At 44.4% G+C, this 19,926-nt stretch overlaps 1 protein-coding gene across 1 annotated transcript in view; it reads right to left on the bottom strand.

The window, feature by feature from the left end:
* The window catches only part of VOPP1 (VOPP1 WW domain binding protein), a 102,032-nt gene extending 82,617 nt beyond the window's left edge, over window positions 1-19,415 (bottom strand). Inside the window, exon 1 of the mRNA XM_055130610.1 lies at window positions 19,276-19,415. Coding sequence (XP_054986585.1) covers window positions 19,276-19,329 — 54 coding nt within the window. The 5' untranslated portion in view covers window positions 19,330-19,415. The remainder of the gene's footprint in view (window positions 1-19,275) is intronic.
* Window positions 19,416-19,926: the final 511 nt, after the last annotated feature.

Raw genomic sequence — 19,926 nt, 5'->3', positions numbered from 1 at the left:
TTACAAACACAATGACAAAGCATAATAGAAAAGGCTGGAAGGAAAGCATCATGGCATGTAAATGGTCTTACAGTGACAGGGGCGGGCGCTAAGACCATTTATACCATATCATGCTTTCCTTCTAGTCTTTTCCATTGAATTTGTTACTGTGGCCAAAACATATTTTGCTTTCTTTGTGCAATTCTATACTTCCAAATTATTTTCTACTTACCAATGATTCCATAATTAGAATGCAATAATTTTATTTTTACAATAAAGCGATGGTCTAAGGAAGTTTGAAAGTCAAAGATAACATTGGTATAGTAGGGTCAAATTGGTTTTTGGAGGAGGATGTCTTACTGAAATAAGAACATAAGTACAGATAGAGAGAATTATCCTGAAGCATGACCCAAAGCAATAAAGCTGCTCATGGAACTCTTCACTTGGCAAAGAATTAATCTGCTAATTGTAGATTAGCAATTACCTACAAACCTCATTGATCCATCCAGACTCTGTATCTAGGGACTAACCCTCTCTGCCATGCTTGCTATGGTTTTATCATTCTACAGTTGATGGGGGTTTTCATGTAGAACGAAGTACTGCCTGAAATATTAGGATAGGAACCATTAGAATTCAACATTTACAGTAGCCTTACCTTTCTGTTTACATTACTGAGAAAAATGTACTAATGAGCTGAAGCAGTACAAAATTTAATTCATGCCAAATCAGATTATGAGCATTCCCTAAAGCATCTCTCAAAGGTCAATTTTCCCTCCCATCAAGCAAAAGTCTAAATGAATTACATATATGTGTGTGTTTATAGAGAGAGAGAGAAAGAGAGAGGGGGGTTTTGTTCCTCTCCTCTTCTCCTTTAGGAAACAATGAGCAGGGGAGAAGGGAGGTGAGGTGGAGAAAGAGTTTGTTTTTCCCTCTGTATATAGTAGGCAGGCAAAAAAAAAACAGCATGGGAGAAAATGAAAACCAAATACCAAATCATGCAGAGCTGTCAAAGAATGAAGAGTAAGAAGGACAAGGCTGGGAGCCATGTTAGAGACCAAAGAAATGGGAAGAAAGGATATTGGCAGTGGGTCCCCTATAGTGGTTGTGTTGTAACAGAGCTCACTTAATCACACCAAAAAGAACTTTAGGTGAGAAATCAAGGAGATTTAAATATTTAACATCAACACATATCACACTAGGCAATCACCTGACATTGCAGTCCAGAACAGGGGTACAGAGTACAGAGCACTTTAAAAAGGAAGCTTCCTAGCAACATAGCACACCTGTGGGGAAAAGGGGAAAAGAGCAAAAGACTAAGGGTTTCCCACTTAGTCATTTGGTGACAATACACTGAGGCACCTTGAGGAAAAAAGGGCACAACACAGAACTTAGAGGGGGACCCTTAGTGCTGGGAATCTTGGTCACAGATATCACAAAGATTGGTTATCTACAACTGTTTTAATTTTTTTTAATTGAATCACCATGAGATACAGTTACAAGCTTTCATGTTTGGGTTACAACCACACAATGATCAAACACCCATCCCTCCACCAATGCACATCCCCCATCACTAATCTTCCCAGTATACCCCCTTTTCCCACCCTCCCCATGCCCTCATGGCAGACAATATTCCCCATACTCTCTCTCTACTTTAGGGAATTATGGTTTGCAATACAGATACTGAGAGGTAATAATGTTTGGTCCTTTACTTACTTTCAGTACACATATCCCATCCTGACCAACCCCTCCAACCATCATTGTCTTAGTGATCCCTTCTCTATTCCAGCTGCCTTCTCCCCCAGCTCATGAGGCAGGCTTCCAACTATGGAGCAATCCTCCTGGCCCTTGTATCTACTGTCTTTGGGTGTCAGTCTCATGTTGTAATTTTATACTTTACAAATGAATGCAGTCCTTCTATGTCTGTCCCTCTCTTTCTGACTCATTTGACTTAGCATGATACTCTCCATGTCTATCCACTTATAAGCAAATTTCATGACTTTATCTCTCATATGCTATTTTAGATTTCATACAGACATTTAGTAATCTACTAATTGTTCTGATGGTCCTGCTCCCTTTCCTGTCTAGGTCCAACAGATGAGTTTTGGCCCTTCTATTCTGTTCTGGTCAGTTTTCTGATTTATGATTATTCATCTCTGCCTCAGAATGGCCCACTAAGAGCTCCCGCCCCTAGCTGCTTTCCTAGTTATCTGTGCTTAGTTATCTGCTCATGTTTCTAACTTTCCCATCACTGTAACAATGCATCAAGACAAAGCATTTCTTAATTCAGAGGAGTATATGGGAATCAGAGAAACTGCAATTTAATCCTTACATATCACAGTTGTATGAGGCTTCTGTTGGTTCTGAACAAGCACCACCTGGAAAGGCATTCCATCTTATCTAGAGCACTAGGTGACATAGACAAATGCATCAGTTTTTGGATTTAGACACAGCAATGAGAAGGAATATAAGCTAGTTGATTGCACAAGATTCGTACACTATGGCTCTCTTCTCAAAAAGCTTAAGTTGATCTTAAGAGTCTGTTTTTCTTCACATTGTCTCTACCAACAGGGCAATACAATTTTTTCACTTCCATCTTTAGTCAGTGTCTATCCCTGTCAAAAAGCAAATGTCAATGAATCAAGACAGCAATGTTGTTAGATGGTAGGCCTCCACACTCACACAGATCTCTAACTGTGAAGAGCTCCTGCAAGATGAGATGACTCCCCAAGACCAAAGACTAGCACAGGGGTTAAGGTGCTTGCCTTACACACAGCTGACCCCAATTCAATACCAGGTACCATTTATGATCCCACAAGTACCGTTAGGAGAGATCCCTGTGCACAGAGCTAAGAATGAAGCCCCAACCTCCACTGAATGTGACCCAAAAATGAAACAAACAGAGATGACTTCCTGTGATAGATGAAGATTAGGAAAGCTAAGGGATTAGGAGATCTTCTTGTGCCCAAAGAGGCTGCCCCAGCTTCACAGTCTGGTCCTTTTCCTAACACCTGAGACCACTTCTAAAAACATGAAGAGACCTTAAATCATTGGGTTCAACTTCCCCCTCCTAAGACAGGAGTCACCTACTGACTGGATGACTCACTCATGTAGGAAGTGATCAGGAAATCAATTCTCCCAAGAAACACTTAGTGTCTAAATCACTAATTCCCATCAGCCCAGTAAGGTGACATCTCCAAATGGAGATTGATACAGGATTTTCTAGGCTGTGCATGTAACCCAAAGAAAGAAATAGACATTCTACTTGCTACAAACAGCAGCTGAGGGCTCACAGTTTAAGAAACCCATGCAGCCAAGGGCTGGTCCTTGTACTATCATAGTCTAAATTGGATTGGAGCTTTCGTCCGGGTGTCCATGTTGTTGTTACAGCAAAAATGACAAAGTCTTGATAACTTAATTACAACTGTCAGTCTTCCAAAAATAAATGGATCTTAGAAATATTCAGGAGTAATAGTAAAATCAAAGAAGTTAATTATATCTCATCACTTCATTTCCAATGTTATCTCTCAACCCAGAATGTTGCAACAATGTTGCAGTAAGGTTTTACTTGACAGCCCGAGGCATTTAAGACATACAGGCGAAAGAAATATACATTTTTTGGGAGGATCACATAACTGTCTCCGGAGGTTTTTGTGTTGTAGCCTGCCAGAGCAGCCTGTTCTGCCCCCTTTTATTAACTAGGTTGTTTTAACTAATGATATTCAGCCACATAGGCAGAATATGCAAAATAACCTAGTAAACGGAAACAGTATCAAAGTCAGTTTCACAACCGGCAGTATAGTCAGTTAAAGTAACAGTAACAGAAAAGCGACGTTTACATTCAAGCCTAGCTAGGCCAGTGATTATGGGATGTTGTACACCAACACAGAAGCACTGTTCATCTGTTAAAATGCTCTTAAAAAAAACTTTTTTAAAAAGGAGGGATTTGGGGAACAGGGGTTTCCCCCCCCCAATCCCTAGTTCTACCATTTAGAATTTGATGGGGATATATTTTTATTTCCAAGCTTTATTTGCTTTTGGACACACCCAGCAGTGCTCAGGTCTTACTCTTGGGTCTATGTTCAGGGGTCGTGTGTGAAAGGGCTCTTTGACCCTGTTGTTTTCATCTGTCTCTTCCCCCCATCACCACTTGATTTCTTTCCTTCTCCTCCATACACTCTAGGGCTAAGGGTGAACTAGTCACCCCCACCTTTAAAATACTGCACTTCCTCATCCAGGTGTCCGAAATACCACAGATAGGTGATATCATCCTGCTTATCACTTTCTGGCTTACTTCATTTAATGCATCTTCCAGTTCCATCCATGTTGCAGTGAATGGCATTATTTCATCATTCCTTACATTGAATTGCATGATTTCATCATTCCTTAAAGCTGCGTTGTATTCCACTGTGTATATATAAACTATGGACTGAAGTGATAGCACAGCGGGTAGGGCATTTGCCTTGCATATGGCTGACCCGGGTTCAATTTCTCCGTCCCTCTTGGAGAGCTCGGCAAGCTACCGAGAATATCCCACCCGCACGGTGGAGCCTGGCAAGCTACCCGTGGCATATTCGAAATGCCAAAAACAGTAACAACATGTCTCACAATTTTACTGGTGCCTGCTCAAGCAAATCGATGAACAATGGGACAACAGGGCTACAGTGCTATATATAAACCACACCTTCGTGATCCATTTATCTGTTATTGGCCATCTAGGTTGCAATCCAGGAATTCCACTTTTGGGAATCTACCCTCAGGATAGAAAAACACTCATTCAAAAGGATGTATGCACACCATTACTCACTGCAGACTCAGTACAACAGCTAAGAGAAATGCACTTTTTGACAATTCAAAGTCATTTTTTGAATTGTATGTCTATCTGCAGACTGGGGAGAAGTAACACAAAAAACAAACAAAGCAAAACATAGAAGTTTCGACGAATGTCAGGGAAGGGAAGGGGCTAGGAAGTGGGCATGGGGAACAGGGCAAAGCCCTGTGTCGAGAGCAAAAGCTACAGCTGTCTCTGCACCTCAAACACCAGCCCCGGTTTACAACAGCCATCAGCCTTTAGTGCCTCAGTTTCTCCACATAAATTCTAGAAAGAACTACATTTCTTTTTATTGACCTCCCTCCCTCCCTCCCTCCCTCCCTCCCTCCCTCCCTCCCTCCTTCCCTCCTTCCCTCCCTCTCTCTGCATGTAGCTATCAGTTTCCCAGCACCACTTGATGAACAAGATATCCTTGCTCCACTGAATGTACCCAGCTCTTTTGTCGTAGGGGTTATTCTAATAATAAATCTGAGTGTTTATCTCTAGGTAATCAATTCTTTCCTATTTGTCTAAAAGTCTATCTTTATTACATTTATCCAAAATCTACAAAGTACCCACAAGCTCAGCAAAAAAAAATAATGAAAGTACTGGAGAGATAATAGAACAGGTAGGGTGCTTTCGTACATGCAGCTAGCCCAAGTTCTATCTCTGGCACCACAAACAATTCCCAAAGCACTGACAGGAGTTGATCCCTAAGCACAGAGTCAGGAGTAAACCCTGAGGTTCCAGACATGACACCCAAATAAACAAAAACCTAATAAATACATCAAAAAATGAAGCAAGAGAACAGAGAGTACAGTGAGTAAGGCACTTGATGTGCATGAGACTGACCTGAGTTCAATCAAATCAAAAGCACCACATATGGTCCCTGAGCATTGCCAGGAGTGATCTCTGAGCACAGAGCTGGGAATAAGATCTGAGCCCAAGAACAGGTGTGGTCCCACAACCAAATCAAAGGAGCAAGAGATAAGCAGGCACTTCCATGAAGAGGACCGGTAGGTATATGAAAAAGTGTTCATCATCACTTATTATTAGGGAAATTCATATCAAAACAACAATAAGATACCATCTTATTGGTATCTTATGTGAGAATGGCAATTACAAGACTGGAAGGAGTGGACATCCTTGCTTTTGCTTGATCTTCACAGGGGACACCTTCACCCTGAAGTTTTTCACCCTGAAGAATGATACTGGCTGGGGGAGCGGAGCAATAGTATAGCGGGTAGGGCCTTTGCCTTGCACGTGACTGACTTGGTTTCAATCCCTGGTGTTCCATATGGTCACCCAAGCACTGCCAGAGTAATTCCTGAGTGCAGAACCAGGAGTAACCCCTGAGCATCACTGGGTGTGACCCCCCCCAAAAAAAAAGTGATACTGGCTATGGGTTTGTTATAGATGGCTGATAGCTGTTATCATCTTGAGGAAGATTCCTTCCATCTCTAATTTGTTGAGGGTTTCTTTTTTTATCATGAATGGATATTGAATCTTGTCAAAATCTTTCTCTCCATCAACTGATATAATCATATAATTTTTTCTTTTATTGCTGTGGTTTTATGTTAATTGATTTGCATACATGAAACCACCCTTGTATGCCTGAGATAAATTCAATTTGATCATGACTTTTGCCTGTATGATCTCTTTGATAGGGTGTTGGATTTGGTTTGCTAAGATTTTGTTGAGTGTTTTTTGTGTACGTTGATGTTTATGGGGAAAATGGTCTGAAACTTTCTTCCTAGTAGTGGAATACTACATGCCTAAAACTCAACTATGAATAACTTTGTAAATAACAGTGCCTTAAAATTATTTAAACAAAACCAAAAAAATAAAAATAAACCAGATTGCAAATAACTATTGTAAATAACTATTATTTGTGAACCATCAGTGGTATAATTCTGGTTCAATGTAATGTTTTCAAAGGCTCTTTTCCTATGCCTCAAAGTATTAAAACTCTTTAGGTTTGCCTCATTCTCATTTCCCTGTCCCACCCTAATTATTAAAATAGTGGTAGAGAGGAACAGGGATTGAGATTAGAAGTTTAGCATATTTACGAGGTTCAATTCCCGGCACCCTACCTGCCCCCACCAAAAAGAGTGGAAATGGCCAATAACCTACATTTAACCAGCATTCCCTATTCTAAGAGCATAAATTATAAAGGTGAATTTTACTGCCAAAACCCAAATCTTTATCAAAGAACTCCTACTTACAAAATGCTTTCAAGGACATAATTCTACTGATAAAAAGACTTGGTGTGCTGAAAATCCTTTCATGACAAATACCAGTTGTTTTCACTTATCTGTGGTATTATCAAGTAATAAGATAAGGGGATAGAGGTATCAATGTGGGCAAGCCCTTGTTCCTAGATTACAGAACTGAGAATGCCAAGAAAGAAGGGAGTTGGCATTTGCCTTACACGCGGTCGACCCGGGTTCGATTCCTAGCATCCCATATGGTCCCCTGAGCACCTCCAGGAGTAATTTCTGAGTGCAGAGCCAGGAGTAACCCCTGTGCTTTGCCAGGTGTGACCCAAAAAGAAAAATAAAAAGAAGGGAGTTGGTGAGGGTGAAGGATAGAATGGAGGCAGATAGGTGAGGCAACTATGTACACCAAAACTAAAAGTAATCATGTGACCCAAACTACAAGCATTAATTTTAAAATTAAAAAAAATCTGTGAGTTCAACTAATAAAAATAAAACCCATAAATAAATATAAATTTATGAATAATGAAAACAGCCCATAAACCAAACCCCACTTGTTTTCCATTTTGTGTGTTCTAAAATATTCCTCAGTAAATTTTTCTTTTCTAGTAACTGGTACATGTCAATAAGAAAATGAATTTCTGTGCCAAAAAATTCCCAATCTGCTATGTAGTGATCAAACATCCACATTTACAACACAGAAAGCCAGCAAACACAAGAAGCACATTTGCAGGCTCTTTCTAGGGTTAGTTAGCCCCTCCTTCCCCAGCCTGGCTAATTCCTTTATCTTTCCCTTGACTCCAGCCTGGCCAAAAACCAGGCTGGTAACAGACTGCATTCTCACTAACCAGGGCGGGACAGAGAAGTTGAGAAAGGACATGCATCCCAGAGAGAGAAAGCCACAAAGCCTCCCCAGCCAGGAATCTTGATCCTGAGTCACCTTCTGGTCCCTGGGCTGGCTTATCTGCTCTAGATACTAAGACAGAATTCTCACCTTCCAGTTGTCCCCACATGATACACATAAAACAGATACAGAAATTACAGTAGCACAACTAAATTTCAGTCTCTACACATGAACTATTCAATAAAAAATTCTTTCAGGTCAAACCAGATGAATCCAGAGAAGAAACTATTATTATAAAAACTGATATACCTAGGGCAGAGATGTAGAAGCATATTTACAAACAAGTACTGAAGGAGATGGGGTTGGGATACTAACTATAGTTAATCTTAGTTTCTTAATCTGATCTCACTTCGTTCATAAGAAAATATACATAAACGCATCAGTGAACTCAGGAAGGTTGCAGAGATAAAATGCCATGTGCTTAACACATTTTTGAGGACATCAATCAGATGGTAGAGAAGGAAGGAACTGCCTGGGCTGGAGGCATAGTACAGCAGGTATGTTGTCTGCCTTGCACACGGGAGACTAGGCATTCCATTTGGTCCTGCGAGCACTGCGAGCACCACTAAGAGTAATTCCTGAGTGCAGAGCCAGGAATAACCCCTGAGCATCACTGGGGTTGACTCAAAAAGCGAAAAAAAAAGAGAGAGAGAGAAAGAAAGAAAGAAAGAAAGAAAGAAAGAAAGAAAGAAAGAAAGAAAGAAAGAAAGAAAGAAAGAAAGAAAGAAAGAAAGAAAGAAAGGAAGGAAGGAAGGAAGGAGGGAGGGAGGGAGGGAGGGAGGGAGGGAGGGAGGGAGGGAGGGAGGGAGGGAGGGAGGGAGGGCGGTAGGGAGGGAGGGAGGGAGGGAGAGAAGGAGAGAGAGAGGGAGGGAACTTCCCGATTCACATATCTGCTCCCCTATCTGGGCAGCCATTCACAAACAAAATATTTCTGGAGGAAGTTTTAGAATTCATTGCAAAATTCTGGAGACGCCTAGGACCAAGAGTGGTCAGAGAGGGGAGTTTCAGTGCCCTGGTTACTGGTCATCAGTTCTGTCTTTCTATGGACTTGGCTCAAGACCAGGCTGACTATAGTCTTGCAACCAGTTACAACTTCCAGGGCACTCAGTTTTTGACCCAGTAAATAGCTTGGCAACCCCGAAACTAAAATAGCCCTGTGACTAGGTACCAGTCCCACTGTACAGTATCCTAGAATTACACCTGCCTGGCAGAGGCCTTGCAACACTTATCACCCCAATAGCATCTGTGATCTTGGTCCAATTGTGAGCCCTGAAATGGCACTGTCACTGTTTCAAGACTGATTGACTACAGTTTCAGGTACTGAAGGGTTATCATGTGTGTCACTTTACCTACTTTCAGCACTCAGTTCTAGTCCAAAGTGATCAATTCCAACTATCTTTGGCCTAGTGGTCCCTTCTCTTCCTAGCTGCCCTTCCCCCACCATCACTTGTGGCAAGTTTCCAACAGTGGACCATTCCTCGTGGCTCTTGCTTCCACAGTCCTTGGGCATTAGTCTCATATTTTGTTTTCTTTATGTGTGTGTGTGTGTGTGTGTGTGCATGCACATGCCACAAATGAGTCCACACACTCTTACAACCAATTTCCCCTCCACCAATATGCTCAGGTTCCTTACCACCCCCTCGCCTTCCACCTTGGCATGTATATAACAAATTTATTTCATTTTACTTGGTCCAATAAAACTTAAAGAAACGGCAGATTATCAGAAAATAAATAAAAGTCAATGTGTGATGAAGAACTGCTATATGTTCTTAATCATTCTTAATCTAGTAGAGGACAAGCATATGCACCATTAGTGTCATACTCAATGTCACATGATGGGAAGTCCTGTCCTTTAAAGGAGCTCTTTTAATACTTCTTGCAAAATTGGTTTCACAAATACAAATTCCCTAAGCTGTTGCCTGTTCCTGAAGCTCTTTATAGTTCCTTCAAACCTGAATGATAATCTAGCTAGATATTCTTGGTTGATTTTATTTCATTTCATTGAGTTTTGTACTATAGCCTTCCATATTCTTCTAGCTCAGTCTCATTTGATCTGCTGCACATTTTATCAACTTTCCTTCATACACAGTTCCTTTTTTAATTTTGTTGTATTCAACATTCTGTCTCTACCTTTGGATTTTGTCATTTTAAGTACAATGTGTCTTTTGGAGTTTTCCTAATTGAGTCTATTCTAACTGGAACCCTCAGGCCTCTTGGATCTCAGTGCCCATAATCCTCAATTCTGGGAAGTTCTTAACAATGATTTCTTTAGCTCTTGTTTCTTCATCACATTTGCCTTCTTGTTTTTCAGGGACTCCAATGATTCCTATATTGTTCTTCTTAAACTCGTTCCATAATGCTCTGGTGTGCTGTTAGTTTCTTTCCAGACCATTTCCCACCTGCTGCTGTTTCCTAGTGACTTCCTCCGTCTCATCTTGGAGCTTCTTGACCTTTTGCTCAGCTTCTGTTACTCTGCTACTCAGAGGTTCTACTGATCTCTTTTATATTACCTACCATGTAAGAACGTGTATTTCTGTCATTTCTGACTAGTAGTTTTTTCATTTTGATTCTCATACTTTCCTGTGCTTTGCTGAGTACCTATGCTATCATTTCTTTGAAGTCACTGAACATCCTCATTATAGTGTCACTAAACACACTCTAAGGAGTTACTGGTGTTGTTTATATCTTCAGTGATGATGGTTTTGCTCATTGAGCTTCGTGAGCTCCTATCTGTTTTCCCCAACTCATTTCTATGTGAATTGTTTTTCTAGTGTTCTTGCTGTGCTGGGAATGAATCTTTGTGGTTCTCTTGCACCCACCCCACCCCCAAAGATACTGAGATATTAAGCTGGAGATTGCTCTCTGTAACCTCTGCCTGTCCTCACAGAACAACATGAAGAGCAACTGTTCGAGCAGATGTTTCACAGCTGCGGTCTGGGAGCTGTAGTATGGGTCTTAATATGGAACAAGTAGGATGTGGAGGCTGCTGGGACCTGCCCAGCAGGAAGGGGTTCTGTCCTCCATTCCAGAATAGGCTTTGTGATATCAGCGAGTGGCAAGCCTTACCTGGTATGATGGATCCAGTAAAGCTTCTTTACACTCATCTGGCAATGAATTTTTTTATATGATAGTAAAAGCACACTCTACTATTTTTATATGATATCAAAGCAAAAATTGTTGTGAGATTACATCAAAGTACAGAACAGGAAAATAAAAAACAATCAACAAAATGAAAAGACAGCAGATTGGGAGAAAACAATTGCAAGCCATATATCTAGTAAGAGGTTAAGATCCAAAGTATACAATGAATTAATACAACTATTCACATAAGGGAAATGATAATCCACATAAGGGAAAGTATCAGAAATAAACATTTTTCCAAAGAATACAAGTGGCCAACAGGTACTTGTACTGTGGAAAGCTATTCTTGAGGTAACCAAATCCTACTCACTATGGCAATTAAAAATTATTGCATATATGTTTATATTATCACAAAAACATTTCATAAAGGGTTTAACAAAAAGGAAACCCCTTAACACTATTAATGAGAATGTAACTGGCACAACTGTTATGAAAGAGTATGGAAATTCTTCAAAAAAGTTAAAAATAGAACTACCATGTAATCTAACAATCCCACTTCTGGGCACATATGCAAAAGAAGTAGCTATCTTGAAAAGATAACTGAACACATATGTTCATCATAGGATTATTCACAAAACTTTAAAAGGTCATGGAATAGGTAAGAAAGCAATTTAAGAATACAGTGATAGGCTGGAGCCACAGCACAGCGGGTAGGGCATTTGCCTTGCACGCAGCTGACCTGAGTTCGATTCCCAGAATCCCATATGGTCTCCCGAGCACCGCCGGGGGTAATTACCCCTGTGCCTTGCTGGGTGTGACCCAAAAAGCAGGAAATAAGAAAGAATACAGTGATGAGACTTAATAAAGAAAGTAAAATTTGATATGTTGGTCAACCTTAAAAAGGAAGTAGATACTGCCATTTTGACAATACAGAAGAACCTGGAGGACTTTATGCTAATGTGAATAATAAAATAAGTCAACTACACCAAGATAAACTATCTCACTTCTAAGCAAAATCCACAAAATTCAAAATCATCAAAACAGAGAACTATGACTGCCAATGAATCAACTGTCAGAGAGGAAATGTAAATGTGAGCTATTCAATGAGTACAAAAGTTCAGTTAGGATGAAGGATGAATAGAATCTGGAAGACTAGTGTTATGCAGACTATAATATGGCAACTGCAGTTAACAGCATTGTTCTGTATGCTTGACATTTGCTAAGAGAATCACCTTGAAGTGTTCTCAACACAAACAATATGACCATGAAGTGATAAATCTGCTAATAATCTTGATAGTGGCAATCAATTCCCATAATCGAATGTACATATATTTCAAATGCACATATATATCGTTATATGCATTAAACATACACTGTAGCACTGTCGTCCCATTGTTCATCGATTTGCTCGAGTGGCACCAGTAACGTCTCCACTGTGAGACTTGTTACTGTTTTTGGCATATCAAATACACCACAGGGAGTTTGCCAGGCTCTGCCATGCTGGTGGGATACTCTCGGTTGCTTGCCGACCTCTCTGAGAGGGATGGAGGAATCAAACCCGGTTCTGTCGCATACAAGGCAAACACCCTACCCACTGTGCTATTGCTCCAGTCCAAACATACACTTCTTATACTTACCAAATACAGTTCAGTAAAAGTGGAAAAGAGAAAAAAGAACATCTGAAATTATAAGAAATTTCTTTGAATATGTATTTAGGGGCAGGAGAAATAGTATAGCAGTTAGGGGATTTGTCTTGCAAGCAGCCTACCTGGGTTTAATCCCCAGCACCCCATATGGTTCCCTGAGCACTGTCAGGAGTGATCCCTAAGCACAGAGCCAGGAGTAAGTCCTGAATACTGCTGGGTGTGGCTCAACTCCCTCCCTCAAAAGTACTTAGAAAATAGTACTTAGAAAATAGTAATATATCAGCATATGCTAGTTATTAGAGAAATAATGTTGAAGAATCTAAATATTATTGAAATGCAAGATGATTCAAGAGTTCTTTTAAAATCTCCACTAGAAAAAGGCTTCTGTGTTTAGATATAAATTACTAGAATGATTTTTTGGTGTTTTTTTTTTTGGGGGGGGGGCATACCTGTTGGTGCTCAGGGTTGCTCCTGGCTCTGCACTAAGAAATGCACTTCTATGGTGCTCTGGGGACCATGTGGGATGCCAGGGAATAAACCCAGGCTGGCCACATGCAAGACAAGTGCCATAACCCCTGTACTATTTCTGTAGCCCCAAAATCATCTGAATGACTTACAGTTTTAAAACACTCATTTATTAGTCATATGCAAAAGAATAAAGCTAGATCACTACACCTCGCAATATACACATAAATCCAAAAGTGATCAAATACTTGAATATAAGAGTATAAAACACATAGAAAAGACAAATGGTCAAACACTACATAGTAATAGCTACAGCATGTTCATGTGGGGACTTAGCTCCAGCATAAAAGGAAACAAAAGTCAAAGTAAATACTTAGGAATACATGGAATTGGGTTTGGGGACACACCTGCTGTGGCAGGGCTTACTCCTGTCTTTGTGCTCAGTAATCACTTCTGATGCTATTCGGGAGTGCCGGAGGATCAACTGTGGGTCAGCTGCAAGCACAGGAAGAACCCTACCTGCTATAATATATCCCAACATAAAACTTTTTAAAAACCTCTGAACAGAGAAAGAAACGTTGGTAGCATGGGGCACAAGAGGAGACGGGAATGAGGGGTAGTGTGAGACTGGAATGGGGAGCTCAGTGAGACTGGAACAGGCGCACGGGGAGAATGGAGTAAAGGGCGGGACAGAAACTGGAATGAATGGCAAGCAATCACCAACCAGCCTGCTGGTCCTGTTCCCTCCTTCACACATCTGTTGGCGGTGGCTGCAGGCCAGGATGGGGAAGCGGTTCCTGGTCACCAAATGCACATGGAGAGAGCCCACAAATATTTTGTGAACATACACAGGCCCAGGACAGAAAAATGTTGTTGGAAATGTAAACTCATCTATGAGCATTCGTATGCTGGTTCCTCAAAATGCTGAAAATGTACTTACCATATAATTCAGCAATTTTGCTCTAGGTACCTATCGCAATAACATGAAAACATTCATTTAGTGATTCAAGGATAGATGAAGAAGGTGCAAAAGCACCTGTGATGCAAGCCTGAAGCCAATGAGTCCTTGAGTTCAATTCCTGGCACTGCCCCAAATTCCCAAGTGCAATCACAGGTCTTTGTCATTTGGATTTCCAGCACTATTACCAAGTGTGTGATCTCCAGGTGAGTGATCTCCAGGTGAGTGATCACCAAGTGAGTGATCTCCATTCAGACATCACAACCAAGTACTTGTATCCTCTGATCATCCAATATTAGTAGAAACAGAGAAGTTTAAACCCGTTAATTTTAAAATATACACACATGCACTACTATGTTAACTGCATCTCTGCTAACAAGTTATGATGTGGAAAAGACCCAAGAGTCCAACAACAGATGAGCAGATAGAGAAGTTGTAGTATTAATACACAAGGGAATACTAGTCCAAGTCCTGCTGGAAATAGCCCTAATGACCCTCAAGCACTACCAGGAGTAGTCCTGCCTCCCAGAGCAAATGGATATATTTTTTACAACAAAAATACAACAACAACAAAAGCACCTCTGAAACATATACCATGATGCAAAACAATGTTATAGTAATGGAAAAAATTAATAGCACTGTAGCACTATCCTCCCATTGTTCATCGATTTGCTCAGGCAGGCACCAGTAATATCTCCATAGTGAGACTTGTTACTATTTTTGGCATATCGAATATGCCATGGGTAGCTTGCCAGGCTCTGCCGTGTGGGTGGTATACTCTCGGTAGCTTGATGGGCTCTCCGAGACAGGTGGAGGAATCAAACCCGGGTCGGCCTCGTTCAAGGCAAACGCCCTACCGGCTGTGCTATTGCTCCAGCCAACACTTCTTAAGAGCACCCTGGTACACCTGACACCCCATAATCCATAACTATAACCTGCAAGCAGCTCCACAACCTCTGGAGCACTAGAGGCTCATAAGACAGACACAAAAATACCACACAGATTAACTGCATCTCTGCCGAGATAGTACTTGCATGAGCCAGCCTAGGCTCAATCCCCCACACCTGGTATGGTTCACTGAGCACCGCCAGGAGTGATCTCTGAGCACAAAGCTAGGAGTAAATTCTGACCTCTGACAGGTGTGCCCCCCCAAAAAAACACACAAACAAATGAACTGCAAAACGATCTTGCAAATGATACAAACATGCAACATCCCATGAAATTTTATGAAAAGGACAACATGGCAGTTAAGCCATGAATAATAACCTGCAGACACTCAAAGGCCAGAGAGACAAAAAGATCAAGAAAAAAAAAAACCTAAAGGAGGAAAACAGGTAGGTAAGGGTATTTTATTATTAAGTAAAACTTTAGTTTGATTAATAAAACAAATTATTGGAGCACAAAGAAAAATGACTATCCTGTGATCATGCCACTTAATTCCAGTGTTAATTAAAGACTTTTCTAGCACCTACTGCAGAGTCTGCCTAAGGTGCCTGTACTGCTCCACAGCCACGACTGGTGTCCCCACTTGCCAAAAAAGCTTATTTGCTGTACTGCTTTTCTTCCTTCAACACCAGCCTTTCAGGGACCTTCAGTGACAAGTAATTCCCTACAGACTTCATTTTTAGTCAAATAGCATGTTGCACTGATCTCACTCTAAGGAATGGGAAGGTTGAGACGATTTGTTTCAGAAAATGGTACCTCTGGATCACCACATTCCACGGATTTCAGGATGGGAAATAAAAGCCCACTCAATTTTCGGCTCTAATTTCAAAGTTCCTGGGCATCAAAATTCATAGAGCATAAAAAATTCTCAGCATTTCCTATCAAAAGATAATGTTCACTTTCCAACACTCTAAGAAAATTCTTTCCTTTCTCTCCACTAACTAAGAAAGCTGCCTGTTCTTTCCAGCACACTGCTGAGCTGTTTGGAGCCTTGGTTACAGCTGCCGGCTCCTGCTTCCAGAGGGGGCTCAGGAAGACCCTCACACCCCTATGCAGGGCTGTTCTTCCCTCATAACTCACATCCCTTGCACTGAGGAATTTTATACTGAATGGTTGACAACACATTTGTGCGCTCACTTCACAGTCTTAGAACAAACAGTACCAAGTATATTCCAAAAGTGTCAACACCCTAATGAAAGCCCCTGGGAGTGTGTGCTCAGGGCCCAATTACTCCCAGGTTAAACTGCAGAAGAACCAACTTGGAAAACTCTTCACTTTCTGTATCTAAGAAGCCATCTTTGTTCTGTCTAATAGGAATCACACCTCCAGGTGAAGACGTGAAGACGCCATCTATATGTTCAGTCACTGTTATTTGTGGGACCAAACTGAGCAACCAGGCAGAGCAGAAGCACAGGACATTTTGCTTTAGTTCTGACCCCAAATGGGCTCTGCAGTAACCCTAGGATATGAACCTAGGGGGCGAGGAAGGATTGTGAAGAAACGGAGCTTCTGAAGGCTCACAGGACACTGAATTAACAGGAAGGAAAGGTAGTAAGGGTTGCTTCAACAAGCCAACTCCCACCTGGCTGGGGACGTTGACCTGGAGTACAAGATAACTGTACACATATACAGTACAGTGGGCATCCTCACATCCAAGAAGGGAAGCATGCAATTCAGTTGGTTGTAAAAAGGGAAAAGTTATGGGCCCCTTGGAGATCTGCTCAAACAGCACCTTGGGTCTGGAATTCCAACATCAGCTCTTCATGGCAGCAACCGCTGCTTCTAGAGGCATTCTCCAACAGCAGCCTTCAACCCTGTAGGCAGCTTCAGACACCCACAGGTGTGGGATCCAGAATCCACCCAAATTGGCTAAATTCAGCTCTTACATTTTTATCACTTCACAAGTACGTTTTAGAGCCTGACCAGTTGGGATTTTCTTTGGGGGGATGGAGGGAGAGTTGATTTTTTGTTATAGCTAGGATGTATTTGCTTTGGCTGTCAGTTATCAACGTCCTCCTATGCAGGTGGCCAGCTGTATTTTAAAATTGCTCAGTCATTTCAAACCAAACCTATTTCTGGATCAGCGAGAACATCACAATCTCAATACATATAATATACACGTGATAGTATGGACACATATGTAAAATCAGTATACATATCATACCCATAGACTAGAGCAATAGCACAGTGGGTAGGGTGTTTGCCTTGCACGTGGCCGACCCGAGTTGGATTCCGTTGTCCCTCTCGGAGAGCCCAGCAAGCTACCAAGAGTATTCCACCCACACGGCAGAGCCTGGCAAGCTACCGTGGCATATTCGTATGCCAAAACAGTAACACAAAAGTCTCACAATGGAGACGTTACTGGTGCCCGCTTGAGCAAATCGATGAACAACAGGACAATGAGAAGACAGTGCTACAGTGCTACAGTGCTACATCCCTACCTCGCAGGGAAGGGACAGTACTATCTCCGCTTTTTTTTATTGCCTGGGTTTTAGGATGTTCTCCTGACCAGAACAGAGCTGTCAAAGCCTGCTGTGCAGGGGCTGTTACACAAACAACTACCACTTCCTTTAAGGAAGTGCTGGATCTCAGATGATCCTCTGGATGGCATGGGTCTGAGTTCTGGAAAAGTATTGGCTACTTGACCTCATGAGAACACAGCTCCCCATCACTGGATTCACTCTCTTCGTGCCATCCTCTTGGCAGTGGGCCAGACTGAGCTGGGCCAGACTGAGCTGGGCCAGTCAGCCTGGGTCTAACCCCACATTACAAGCCCTGGCAGTTAACAACAGTGAGACCACGAACAAGTTCTGTAATGTCTATTTGAAATAAAAAATGAAAACTAAAGCTAGAGCTAAAGGCTCTATGAGATATCTGCTGTGCTTGGAGCAGAGTCCGGCTGTCTGGAGCCCACACAGAAGCACGTGCTGTCTCCACAGGGCCAATAGGTGAGCTTCTAGAAAGAGACCGGAGCAGGGGAGGCAGCGCGCTCAAATCAGAGGGTAGGTGACTTCCTTTCCCCTGTAAAGGCTTTCTGAGTCGCATACACCCCACCCAGTCCGCCCATCCTCCCCCAGACTCGCTGCATGCCCATGGTGAGGTGACGCCGTCCAGCAGCAATCCCTCTTACTCCAGGTGGTTAAGTATCGACTAGGCAACAGTGCAACAAACCAGCTCAAGTACAAGAAAGAACCGTCCTAAGTTGCAGCTGGCAGTCAGACGCGATCAAATTTTTTTCTCGACCCATGATTACATCCTCCATTTGAAGAAAACCCTTCACTTCCCACATACAGAATGAGGAGAGGGTGTGCAACAATAGCAGATCTCGCCGAGTGATTCAGTCTCCGGTGTGCTGTTCACTTTGATGAGACTCGGGGCAACCAACGAAACATAAACACATCAGATTTATGTCTCACCTACAACATTGCATGTGAACCGTAAAGAAGTCGCCTTAATTCCTCAGAAAGACACCAGCCCACCACAGACAAAACCGGGAGTTAGAAGGGTCCCAGAGTACAGGTGGGTCAGGTACTGCCAGGATAAGGGGGGCAGACCAGGTGCGGGCTTCCCGCGAAGGCTGCCGTCCACTGTCCACCCACAGTCCACCCACTCTCCGTCCACTCTCGGCTGCCAGCTCTGCTCGGCGTCCTCGGGGCTGGCTCGTCCCCGCGGCAGGCAGAGCCGCGCACCTCAGGGGTCGGCGGGAGCGACACGCGCAGGGGGGGACTCGGTCAGAGCGGGAGGGGCCGGGCGGGCTCGGAGCCGCCCCCACCACCCCGGGGCCCGCGGGCGCCTCCGCCCCGCGCGCCCACCAGCCCACCGGCTCTGAGCCCGCCGCGTCCGGGGCGATGGGGCAGCTGGGTCCACCTGCCTTTTGTTTCCCGCCAGTCGTGGACACCCCAGAGCCGAGCCCAGGCCAGGGCGGGGCGGCGGGCACCAGCTTCCCCGCGCCGGGACCAGACGGCTCGCGGGGTCCGGCCAGCAGCGGGCGGAGCCGGCTCCGAGCAGCCCGAAGCCTGGGTCTGACCCCAGAAGGAGGCGACTCTCCTCCCGGGAAGGCGCCGCGGGCCGGACAGCGGGCGCCGGGTCACCTCAACAAGTGTCCCCTCAAGGCCGGCCGGCCCCGCCCCCCTGCACCCCGAGGCCCCGGCCGCTCCCGGGCCGCCCCTCGCCTCCACTCTGCGCCGGCGCCGCCCGCCCCAGGAACCCCGACCTCGCCGGGCCACAGGAGGCTCTGCGGGTCCCGCATTGTCCGCGCCGGCCGCGGCTCCTACCTCGGCGAGCAGCGCGAGCAGCAGCGCCGCCACCGCGCCCGCCTCGCGACGCATCGTGCGGGTCCTCGGGTCCGCCGGGCAGCCGGACGCCGCTCGAGCCCGCGCGCACTCCCGCTCCGCCCGCGCGCCCCGCCCCGCCACGCGCGCGCCCGCCCCGCTCCGCGCGCGCTCGCGCCCCGCCCCGCCACGCGCTCCTGCCCCGCCACGCGCGCGCCAGCGTCCCGCCCCCCGCGCCCAGCCACGCGCACCCGCCCAGCCACGCGCGCGCCAGCGCCGCGCGCCCGCCCCGCCCCGCGCGCGCCCGCGCCCCGCCCCCCGCACGCGCCCCGCCCCTCCCCGCGCACCCGCGCCCTGCCCACCCACACGCCACGCCCTGCGCGCGCCCGCGCCGCTCGCCCCGCCCCGCGCGCGCCCGAGCTTCTTCCAAGTCTGGGGCGCTCCCATGCCCCCCACCATCCCCAAGTGCTCCTGCATCCTGTCTGAGCCCCGTGTTGTGTGCTGTAGACCTGGCCCAGATGGAGCCCACTTGCTCCTGCGCCTCCTGGGACTCCCAAGGCCTCGTGCCTCAAGCTTCTCCTTTTCTCCTCAGGTGGCCCCACAGATCATGAAAAGGAGTTTTCAAAGACCAACCCAGCTCTACTCCCCTTGGTA

Source organism: Sorex araneus, chromosome 3 (genome assembly GCF_027595985.1).
Source record: "Sorex araneus isolate mSorAra2 chromosome 3, mSorAra2.pri, whole genome shotgun sequence".
Classification (NCBI taxonomy): Eukaryota; Metazoa; Chordata; class Mammalia; order Eulipotyphla; family Soricidae; genus Sorex; species Sorex araneus.
Note: the sequence above shows the minus strand (reverse complement) of the source record. Positions and strands in the feature narration are given on the sequence as shown.